The following is a 12641-nucleotide window of genomic DNA, read 5'->3' on the forward strand; positions in this document are numbered from 1 at the left end:
TATTTTAACAAGAAGTTATAACTTGGAATAATAACAATGTAACGAAACTCAAACCCGTAAATACAAAAGCAAGGCACGGCCTGTTCGTCTAATAGACATTAGTACGTTGTAGGTTGTCGTGTAGCGGACCAAGTTTGAGTTGACGATACGATTTCAGGAGACGCACTACTGTGAGTTCATGCCCCCCTTTTCTTTTTAACTGTTTTCAGTTTTACAACTTCGGGGGTGAAATACATGTTACAAATATTACGGACATTTTTATACATGGTATGGTTAGCTTAAGGAGGGCATACTACTTAGATCATGTGAGTGGTGGGCGCGACACTTAAAGCCATTAATCCTCGTTGTAGGACCGAGGGACATGAGTGATAGATCTATTTGGGTGTAGCGAGCCCACACCCATGAGGCCGGGGCGGCCCATAGTGGTGATTGTGTCTTACAGCTGGAAGCCCGGTGCAACTCCGCTAGGTTTGAGTTTTCCCGGACCATTTCACACATTCCAGTGGCCTTGCAACCCATTGGTGATCTCATTTTCCTTATAGCTACATACCAGGGACTTTTATACATACACCATTTACAAAGGTTTATACATACTCACATACACATGAACTCGCTCAACTTTTGTTGATTTTTCAAACTACATGTATTTCAGGGAATTGATCGGATTCTGGCAGGTGATGCACGTTAAGCTGCATATTAAATAAAGATGTCATCCAGGGGTGTAGGGTTTGGGAGGTGTAACCCTTGCCTGGACGGGTCACGTGTCTCCAAACCCCGTTTTATTTAAGGTCTTTTGTTGAGTCCATCGTGAACTCATTTTTTTTAAGCAAGTCATGGATGTAACTAAATTTGGGTAGTTGTATCAAGACAATTATGTTATGGTATTATAAAACTTAATGAATGGATGAACATCTTGTGTTTTATTTTCATATATCATTGTTATGATTGTTGCTATGGTATTAAGAAGTCACACCAATTAAACCCACGCTTCCGCAAAAGTCAAGGTGTGATAGCTTGGTATCAGAGCCTCGATCATAGCGAACTAGGATTCCTTCTCGAGTCTAGACTATGATCACTAGGGCTCTCATGAAAACATTTTTACATTGCATACACTAAATGTCCAGATCCAGGGCACAAACATTTTACAAACAAAAGGGCACAATTACACATTTCAAATTTATATTTCAGCCTTAGAGACTGGGGGAGTTCAGCCTTAGAGGCTGGGGAGGTTCAGTCTTAGAGACTGGGGGATTCAATCTTAGAGATTGGGAAGGTTTAGTCTTAGAGACTGGGAGTTGGTCTTAGAGACCAGGGAGTTAGTCTGAGAGGCTAGGGAGTTCAGTTTGAGAAACTGGGAGGGATAGTCTGGGGAAGACTAGGATGATTATTTGCATACATTATTGTGACTTACATGCTTATTTGATTTCATGTTGATATATGTGCAATTGTCGTGATTGTTGTTACAGACATCATGTCTTCTTCGAGTGGAGTTTCTGGCATACTAGACCCCATAGCAGTAGACCCAGATGACCCGATGCCCACAGATCCCGAGATTTATACATCTGATACTGACAGCAGTGATGATGATGATTTTCAGCCTTTCGCTTTGCCTGACTTCGGGGACGATGTTCAGCTCGCTGATGGCATTCTAGCTGGGGATCTACCTCTTGCTGAGATCCCTGCTCCCGTTCCACTTGCTGCATTTCCTATGGAGGATTTGCCACTCGATGTTGTGTCTGATGACGACATCGATCTTTTCGTTGAGGGTCCCCCTGAGGACGACCATGAGGGTGGGGCCCCGACTGCTGATGATGTCGCCATTCCTATTGCTGAGGCTCCTGTGCAGGAGGCTCCTTCTGATTCACCTGGTCCAGACTCGTTTGAGTCTGTGGCATCCGCTTCTTTGCACGACCGGGGCATGCAGCACTACTCTCCTGACGCTGACTCAGACGTGGCGATGTCAGCTGCACCTGGTTCACCTCACGAGTTTGAGTTTGATCATGAGTTCGAGGACGAGTTTGATCCAGTTTTTCCTCCTGATTTTGATCCCGATCACGAGATCGAGTTTATTCCTGTTGACCAGCCCTTAGAGGCACCAGTGGCTCCTATTGATCAGTTTCTTGATATACCTGCCGACTTTGATATGGACGTTGCCGACCCTGAGCCTGTCATAGCACCAGAGCCTGTTGTTGTCCATGACCCTGTACCTGTGCACGACCCTGTTCTTGATGATGCTCCAGTCGTTGCACCGCCTGATATGGATGCACCAGCCATTGCACCACCCATTGTTGACCTTCCCATTATTGCACCGATATTACCTGATTCGGCCCCTGTGTATGCTGACCATGCACCTTTTGCCACTCACATCGATCCTCGATACGCTGACACCCACAACGGGTGGATCGACGATGACGATTATCCCCCATATGTTAGACCTATCACCCCTTCTCATGCACCCATCTCTGCACCGAGTGATGTTGCCCCTCATTTTCCCCATGTGTCTGATATCCATCATACCGATCTTCCTATCACTTTTCTCCAGGATATTCCTCCACCTCGTCCTGGGGAGGGTTCGTCGAGACAGCAGCCTACTTTTGTACCGCCTGTATCGTCAGTTGTTCCCTTTGTGTCTCAGTTTCCTCACACTACACCATCTTTCGTACCTTCGGGCGAGCCGTTTCTGTGGTCTTCGCCCAATGTTATGCCACTATCAGACCCATATCACCCGTTTCATGTCGGGTATACCAGAGATGACATACTGATATCCATGGAGTTACAGCAGGACGCGTTGAGCAGACGCATTCAGGAACTAGAGAGAGTTCCACGTCCTACCCCGTGTCATTTCCAGTCTCCTTTTTCCACACCACCAGCTCCTATTCCATTACCCCCTGATTCGGATGTTCGATTCCTCACACCTGAGCAGCAGATTGCCTATTTGCTGCGCGTTATTCATGCCCTTGAGGAGGATTGGGTGCACATGCGCCGTTTGCTTTTCTCTTATCCTCCTCCTCCTCCGCCATCAGCATAGCTATATTTTGGTTTAGTGCAGGTAGGTTATTTTGGTGAGAAAGTCGCAATTGGGCCAGCAGACAAAGACTTTTGGAAGACCACACTTTTGTATATAATTAGTGTTGACTGACTTGTATTTTGGGGGTGATGTAACCCTATGATCTTATTTTCATGTATGATATACTGTAAAACATGTAAAACTATATTGTGGTCATGATTAATGAAAGCTCAATGGCAACGTTCTCACTACATGCTTTATTGAATTATTTGTTTTATAATATAACATGGGATGTTATGTGTTATGAGGTTGATGGATGTTATTATCTACGTATATTTACTATACTTACTATGACCTGACCAATATGATTATCTTTTAGAAGATTCCTCCACGACGAAGCACACGCCTGCCTACTACTGAGGCGAACTCTAGGAGCTAATTGTCGCGACTGTAGCACAGTATGCAGCCTCCCACGCAGAAACGAGCAGGAATACCTCAAACAACAACAACAACAACCCACCCAATGGTAATGTTAAGTCGCTTGAGACACATTACGTTACATTTGGATACTTCTTACACGTCCACTAATACTGATTGTTAACAATATTGCCTGTACAGGCTGCACCTACAAACAATTCCTTGATTGTAAGCCCTTAAATTTCGACGGCACTGGAGGTGCTGTTGCATTCGTCTGATGGACAGAAAAGACGGATTCGATCCTAAGAATGAGCAAGTGTGCCCCTGAGCAACAAGTTACATACATCTCAGGGTTGTTTCTTGATGGTGCCCTATCATGGTTGTAGGATCGTTTTCCGACCTGTTTGAGTCGATCAGAAAAGTTCTTCTACAAAACAAGAGGCGGAAACTAATGTTTTGGTGCAATCTCAGCCGTATTCACTTTTAACTATTGTTTTATTGATCACTGAATCGATAACAAGCTCTGACAACACTTTGGCAGCACTTCGTGGCAACCGGAATGACAATGATCTAGAACTACTACTGATTTCGCTTCTAAGAACCCTATATATAGGTGTTCTGATTTCGCTCCAACATACATGAGCGAAATCACTACACTGTTATCTCGGGCGAAATCACATATGAAACACTTTCGGGCGGAATCAGGATTACATGGGGTTTCGCTCCAAATGACATCTTGTCATTTGGAGCGAAATCACTTCCAAATACAAGATCTTGAATTCCGTGTCCCGTTCTAACCTAACCAAGACTCGATACAAGACGTAGGAGACAGACAGATGCACCAACAAACTCCCCCTCGGATGTTGACCGGTTCGTCATTCAAATTAGATTTTGATAGCAAAAATTTCGTATCATAAACCCGTTTGTCCTTTTTGATTGTTGGCTTTGACGTATCAGACTCTGACTTTGACTTTGGTTTGGACTCCATTTTTGACTCCTCACTGTCATCTTTATCTAACACCTGATCGACCACACTTTTTATCAACTTTGACTCATGATCAGTGTCGAATGACGTGTATGTGACATCAATATTTTCTGGCAAGTTATCTGAAGGCCCAGACTCCCATTGTAAGTTAATTGCCTTTTTGACTCTTTCGAAATTTGGATTTCGAGGCGAATATCCATTTTTGACCGGGGGCGGACATCTATTGTAGACCACACTTGGTTTCTTACCAGAAATTTTCACTTCATCTTCATCTTTCGTCACGGATTTCTTTTCTTGTGAAGTGTTTACTTCTTCAAAAGTCTTCAAACTCTCCACAATCGGATAAATCCTGTCAACAACAAAAGTAGAACATGAGTAACTATCCAATAAATTTTTAACTCTCTCAGTTTCTATTCTTTGTGTTGCCAATTTCATTTCCAGGTCAGCACACTTCTTTGTGTAAAAATTGACATTATCAAGCTATCTTATGTAAGCTCCTTTGAGGGTATTCATTGCAACAGCTTGTTCACAATTTGACTCAGTGTACTTGTTGATCTCTCTGTTCATTGTATCATATGATTCTTTCAATCTGTTAATGTTGTGCAACAATTCATTGTTTTGCTTGATCAAAGAATCACAGTTCAGACACTTTTCAGGAACTTTGATTGCTTCAGTATCAACTTTGATCTCAAACTCTGGAACGTCTTTGACTGTTCTGTTTGATTGGAAAAACTCATTTCTTCTCTTTCTCTCGGCTTCTGCTTCAGCTTTTAGTCTTTCTTCTTCTTCTTCCTCTTCTTCAATCTTCCTCTGCTTTTCTTCTGCAGCTTCCCTGACTTTCCTGCATTTTTCAGCCCATTTTAGATCGTAAGCATTAGCAATAAAAGCTTTAACATTTGACGTGTCTTTGGACATTTCTTTGGCCATGAAATCTTTGTCTGGGCAGAAATTGTCCCAACTAAAGCCTTCAGCCAACTTTTCATCTTCTTGATCTGCCAAACACACTTTGGTGTTTGTTGGAATGTAATTACCCCAACTGAAACCACCATCCTCTCCTAAACAAGCTCTTTTTGAATCTTTAATCTCCATTCTACCATGAGCAGTTTGTGCTTGATGTTGTGCCTGTTGTTGTTGATACGGCTGTGGTGTGACTTGATGATAAATCGCCTTTTTGTGGTAGTCGTTGTTTTCGAAAGGGTTTTGAGCTCCACTCGCTTCTCGATTTGTGCACTCTCTCTTGAAATGCCCCTTTTCCCTGCAACGAAAACACGTAATTTTAGACTTATCAAAACCTAAAGTTGACACATGAGCCTCACGAAAATCATCTCTGCCTGTAATTTGTTTAAACTTCTCAGCACATCTCAACACACTAGCCATGCACCATTTAATATCCATAAATTCCATCTCCTCGGCATCGATTTGATTGTAATCCTGTTTAGTGAGCATTGGATTACCGATCCACCCTGCAACTAAGCCTCCGTAGGATTCAAGCACGGTCACTAACAAAGACATGTGGCTTTTAGCAACTTCCTCAGTGTAATTCTGGTCATTTTCCAGCTTTAAAGCAATGTTGCATTGAAGAACTTTGCCACTCTTTGTTGTAGTGAACTGAGGATCATATGTGGGAAATGAAGAAAATCCTGTTGTACTGCTTGATCCCTGAGATGGTTTTTCAGAAGAATCTTTTGCATTGTAAGCTGTTTCAACTTTTGGAGAAAAATTTGTCTTTTCACTAACACCACTCTTGAAATACAAACTGATGTCTTGTTCTCCATCGTAATTCTTCATCCTGGCAATCATCCGCTGCTCCATCTCTTGAGCTTCCAGATGCTTCATGAACTCTCCCAGTGTTAGTTTTTTATATTCCTTTTTGTTATTTCTCAGCATCATCAAAAAAGTTCCCCAGATTTCATGTGGTAGTGCATCTGCAAGTTTTTCAAATAATTCATCAGTATCCTTTTTAATACCAAGTTTTGACATATTTCTCACCAAGTTACAATATCTTTCGATAATTTTCTTGGTGTTTTCAGATTTCAAACCACGGAATAAATCAAATTCTTTCTTCATGAGCGACATCTTGTTTTTAAGCATATCATCGCTTCCTACAAATTTTGCTTCCAGTTCAGTCCAGATCGAATAAGCAGTTCCATCGTGTTGAAGCAAGATCAAAATGTCCTCTTTGATTGCTTGCTGAAGCAGACTCACCATCAGTTTTTCATCTCTATATTTCTTTTTCTCTTCAGTACTCATTTCTCTAATTTTTTTGCTGAACACCATTCGTTGTGGGTCTAACATATGGTTCTTCAGTGTGTTCCCACGCATCCAAGTGATAAGCTTCAACCCAATTTCCAAACCGTTCAGACCATGCATTGTAATCATCAATATCCATGAGCTTAGGGGGTTTCTGAGATGTCCCGGTTTCATTTTCAAGCAAAGCATTCTGAGTGATTGTAATCGGACTAGCAAAGGCATTGTAAAATTCGTTGTCCATTATTTAAATTTCAAAAATTCACAAATTCCAAGTTTCAGGCGAAATCAGGATTGGAGCGGAATCAACAAATCTGTTTGGAGCAAAATCACTCTTGTAACCTCCGAGCAAAATCAACACTTTAGTTTGGAGCGGAATTAACACGTAGCTTGGAGCGGAATCACAATTTCGACTTTTGGAGCGAAATCAAGCTTGACCTTTGGAGCGGAATCAAACTTTTGAACTCTGGAGCGAAATCAGCTGATGTTTGGAGCGAAATTAGCCAAGAACTTTGGAGCGGAATCAGGTTGTAACCTCGAGCGAAATCAAGTATGACGTCATCATCTCAAACAAGTTTTCAAGCGAAATCAAATAAAACTCAGTTATTAGATCGATTTTAACTTCGAAACTTTCAAGGGTTTATCAAAACATGATTACGGTGATATGTGTGAAATTGAGCTGGTTTTACCGTGAAAATTTTTCAAATTTTAAGAAGAAGGTGTAGAAAATCAGAAAGCATAGCTGAAATGGCAAGAACTCTTCCTCCTGAGCTCTGATACCACTTGTAGGATCGTTTTCCGACCTGTTTGAGTCAATCAGAAAAGTTCTTTTACAAAACAAGAGGCGGAAACTAATGTTTTGGTGCAATCTCAGCCGTATTCACTTTTAACTGTTGTTTTATTGATCACTAAATTGATAACAAGCTCTGACAACACTTCGGCAGCACTTCGTGACAACCGGAATGACAATGATCTAGAACTACTACTAATTTCGCTTCTAAGAACCCTATATATAGGTGTTCTGATTTTGCTCCAACATACATGAGCGAAATCACTACACTGTTATCTCGGGCGAAATCACATATGAAACACTTTCGGGCGGAATCAGGATTACATGGGGTTTCGCTCCAAATGAAATCTTGTCATTTGGAGCGAAATCACTTCCAAATACAAGATCTTGAATTCCGTGTCCCGTTCTAACCTAACCAAGACTCGATACAAGACGTAGGCGACAGACGGATGCACCAACAATGGTGGAATCTGCAAGTTCAAACATTGGGAGAGGAGGCGGCATATGCGTTAACATGGAATGAGCTGAAGGAGCTCATGAGGAAGAAATATTGTTCACGGGCTGAGATACAAAAGCTAGAAACGGAATTCTGGAACCTAAAGATGGAAGGCCCAAAAATCGCCGAATATGTTCAGAGGTTTCACGATCTGTCCCATGTGGTGCCGTACATGGTCACGCCCGAATTTAAACACGTGGAGCGTTTCATATGGAGATTAGCACCCCAGATTATGAGCATGGTAACCACTTCAAAGCCTGCAACGATTACTGAAGCCATTGATCTCAGCGTGGCACTTACAGAAGAAGCCATCAGACTGAACAAGTTTTCAATTTCTGAACCAAAGAAGAAGGAGACACATGTCGAATCATCAGGAGAAAACAAGTGAAAATTCTCGAACTTTAAGAAAAGTACCGGCAGTGCCAGCAAGAAGAGGGATACAAACCCGCCAGCTGAAGTAAAGACTGGCAGTGAACATAAAGGGAAAGGATATATGGGCACTCTGCCCAAATGCGAATTTTGCAAGTATCATCACGCTGGCCGGTGCAGTGCTAGAAAATGTGAAACCTGTGGAAAGGTTGGTCACTTAAAGGACACTTGTTGGGTTGGTACTGGCCGTGGTGGCCAAAGGAGAGTCGGTAACAACAATCATGGAGGTAACGGGAATGGGAACCGCAACGGCGGAAATGGTAATCGGGGTAACTTCAGAAATCAAGCAGGAAATGCTAACCGCAATCAAGACAACAATCAAGGCGGTAATGGAGATGGTAACGGTCGAGGGCCGGGGTGCTTTAACTGCGGAGACATCGGGCACTTCAAGCGTGAATGCCCAAAACTCAATCAAGCTTGTGGAAGGGTATTCAACATTGGAGCAAGGGAAGCACGCCAGGACCCGAATGTTGTCACTGGTACGTTCCCTATAAATCAACGCTTTGCATCTGTTCTATTTGACACTGGTGCCGACTATAGTTTTGTATCGCTAGAATTTAAGAATATGCTTGGATTAACTGCTAGTAAGTTAGACATTCCATGCTCAATCGAACTGGCTAATGGAAAGCTGGTAGAAACAAATGAAGTCATCAGAGGATGCGTAATAAAGCTGGGAGAACACGAATTTACACTGGATTTACTGCCAGTCGACTTGGGAAGCTTCAACGTGGTAGTAGGGATGGATTGGTTATCTAGCAACAAAGCCGAGATTGTTTGTCACGAGAAGACCATTCGCATCCCAATGGCAGGTGGAGAGACGATTGTGGTTCATGGAGAAAAGCGCGATACGCCATTGAGGATAATTAACTGCCTAAAACTCGAAAGTGTTTGAAGAAGGGATGTGTTGCCTTCTTGGCACATATCGTTGATAAAGAAGTCGTTGAGCCCAAGATAGAAGATATTCCAGTCGTGAAGGAGTATCCTGAAGTCTTTCCAGAAGACTTGCCAGGATTGCCGCCACAGAGACAAGTCGAGTTTCATATTGACTTAGTTCCAGGCGTCGCGCCTGTGGCTAAGGCACCCTATCGACTTGCGCCTTCGGAGATGCAAGAATTATCGACGCAACTTCAGGAATTGTTAGACAAGGGATTTATCAGACCAAGCTTCTCGCCTTGGGGAGCTCCAGTTTTGTTTGTCAAGAAGAAAGATGGTAGTTTTCGCATGTGTATCGACTACCGGGAGCTGAAGAAGTTGACCATCAAGAATAGATATCCTTTGCCGAGAATTGACGACTTGTTCGATCAATTGCAAGGTTCAAGTTTTTACTCAAAAATCGATCTTCAATCAGGTTATCACCAGTTGAGATTACAAGAGGAAAGTATTCCCAAGACTGCTTTTAGGACTCGTTATGGACATTACGAGTTCCTGGTTATGCCGTTTGGTTTGACAAACACGCCAACTGTATTCATGGACTTGATGAACAGAGTTTGTAAGCCATACCTCGATAAGTTCGTAATTGTATTCATTGATGACATTCTGATCTAGTCGAAAACAAAAGAAGAACATGAGCATCATCTGAGGGCCATCTTAGAGCTGCTTAAGAAGGAGAAGTTATACGCAAAGTTCTCGAAGTGCGAGTTCTGGTTACGCGAAGTTCAGTTTCTTGGTCATGTGGTTAATGGAAATGGAATTCATGTGGATCCCACAAAGATCGAGGCGATCAAGAATTGGGAAACTCCTAAGACGCCAACCGAGATTCGCCAATTCTTAGGTTTGGCTGGGTATTATCGCAGATTCATTGAGGATTTCTCAAAAATCGCTCAACCTCTGACCTCCCTTACGCAGAAAGACAAGAAGTTTGATTGGGGAGACAAACAAGAAGAAGCATTTCAGTTATTGAAGAACAAACTTTGTGACGCACCGATCTTATTATTACCCAAAGGCACGGACGACTTCGTGGTATATTGTGACGCTTTGCGTCAAGGTTTAGGTTGCGTATTGATGCAGTGACAGAAGGTTATAGCATATGCTTCTCGCCATTTGAAGGTTCACGAGAGAAATTACACCACGCATGATTTGGAATTGGGCGCAGTGGTGTTTGCTTTGAAGATCTGGCGACATTATTTGTATGGCACGCGGTGCACCATTTTCAACTATCACAAAAGCCTGTAGCACATTTTTGACCAAAAAGAGCTTAACATGAGGCAAAGACACTGGGTAGATTTGTTGAATGATTATGATTGTGAGATCAAGTATCACCCAGGGAAGGCGAATGTGGTCGCCGATGCCCTGAGTCAGAAGGAAAGGATCAAGCCCATAAGGGTTAGGGCTTTAGAAATGATTGTTCAGACAGACCTCTCGTTGCGCATTCGCGCCGCGCAAAGAGAAGCTCTTAAAGAAAGGAATATTGAGGATTAATATCTCCGTGAGATGGAGAAGCAGTTAGTACCAAACGGGGAAGGAACGTTGTGCTTCATGAAACGAATTTGGGTTCCTTTGTTTGGTGGGTTGAGAAAGGTTATTTTTTATGAAGCTCACAAGTCACGGTACTCGATTCATCCAGGAGCGGATAAGATGTACCAAGATCTTAAGGATTTCTATTGGTGGCCAAGAATGAAATGCGATGTTGCGATATACGTTGGTAAATGTTTAACGTGCGCCAAAGTGAAAGCCGAGTACCAGAAGCCGTCAGGTCTCTTACAACAACCCAAAATACCCTAATGGAAATGGGAACAGATTTCGATGGATTTTATAACGAAACTGCCAAGGACGCCCAAAGGTCACGATACAATTTGGGTAATAGTAGACCGTTTAACGAAATCTGCACACTTTTTACCAATCAAGGAGAAAGACAACATGAGCAAACTTGCCGAAATATACCTGAGAGAGATTGTTGCACGTCATGGAGTGCCTCTCTCAATTATCTCTGATAGAGATGGGAGATTCGTGTCAAGGATTTGGCAATCCTTTCAAGAAGCTTTCGGTTCTCAGTTGAATCTGAGTACTGCATTTCACCCGCAAACAGACGGACAAAGCGAACGAACGATTCAAACGTTAGAAGACATGTTGCGAGCTTGCGTTATGGATTTAGGTGGGAGTTGGGACACTCACCTACCGTTGATTAAATTTTCGTACAATATTAGTTATCATGCAAGCATCCAAGCCGCACCGTTCGAAGCTCTCTACGGGCGTAAGTGTCGATCACCGGTTTGTTGGGCCGACGCAGGAGATAGACAGTTAGTTGGTCCGGATGTGGTTCGAGAAACAACGGACAAAATTTTGCAAATCCGAGAACGCATCAAAGCGGCTCGTGATCGTCAGAAGTGTTATGCGGACCGAAGAAGGAAATCTCTGGAATTTGAGGTGGGAGACATGGTTTTGTTGAAAGTTTCACCCTGGAAGGGTGTGGCACGCTTCGGGAAGCGTGGGAAGTTGAACCCCAGATACATTGGTCCATTCAGAATTCTGGAATGAATTGGTCTCGTAGCATACAAGTTGGATTTACCTGCTGAACTTAATGGCGTTCACGATACCTTCCATGTAACAAATTTGAAAAAGAGTCCAACACAAGAAACAGTGGTCATTCCTGCCGACGAAGTTCATGTTGACGACACACTCCACTTTATTGAAGAACCAGTTGAGGTTACGGATTGGAAGGTTAACAAAACACGCAGGAGTAGTGTCAAACTCGTCAAGGTTCGATGGAATGCCCGTCATGGCCCAGAATTCACATGGGAACGTGAGGATCGAATGAAGGAAAAATACCCACATTTATTCCCCAAGACCCCTGCAACTAGAAGTAGAACCTAAAATTTCGGGATGAAATTTTCTTAACGGGGAGAGAATGTGACAACCCTCACAAATACAGGTACCGTACAATTAATTAATTTTAATTATGTGCTTAATGACTGTGCTTGATTTCAACTGACAATTTAAAGTGCTTTATGATTTTTGTATCATACATACATATGCATCATATCTCATACTATCACTCCATTTATTACACACAAACATTAGTGACATACTTGATGCACAAAGCACAGTTAGCACACTGAACGGATGGTTCAGAAACATGCTGACAATACCAGAACATAGACAGACAATGTTTTGAGGCCGGTATGAGCCAGGGACAGGATATTATGCTAGCACGGGTTGTAGGGAAGTAAGGACCATAAAACTGCCTCACTAGGTGATAGTTATAGTGTCGGGAAGTGCCTAAAACACACTTTAAGTGCAGAATTCTGCATTTATTAATAAAATTCAGCATTGT

At 42.6% G+C, this 12641-nt stretch overlaps 1 protein-coding gene across 1 annotated transcript; it reads left to right on the forward strand.

Annotated features, from left to right (window-relative positions):
• The first annotated feature begins 1471 nt into the window (after positions 1-1471).
• Positions 1472-3028, forward strand: LOC110943127 (proline-rich extensin-like protein EPR1). The gene has a single exon (XM_022184883.1). The coding sequence runs from the start codon at positions 1472-1474 to the stop codon at positions 3026-3028; it is 1557 nt and encodes a 518-aa protein (XP_022040575.1).
• Positions 3029-12641: the final 9613 nt, after the last annotated feature.

Source organism: Helianthus annuus, chromosome 5, assembly GCF_002127325.2.
Source record: "Helianthus annuus cultivar XRQ/B chromosome 5, HanXRQr2.0-SUNRISE, whole genome shotgun sequence".
In the NCBI taxonomy this organism is placed as follows: domain Eukaryota; kingdom Viridiplantae; phylum Streptophyta; class Magnoliopsida; order Asterales; family Asteraceae; genus Helianthus; species Helianthus annuus.

Coding starts and splice junctions, on each gene's coding strand:
- LOC110943127 (XM_022184883.1), top strand. CDS start 1,472: ATGTCTTCTTCGAGTGGAGTTTCTGGCATACTAGACCCCATAGCAGTA.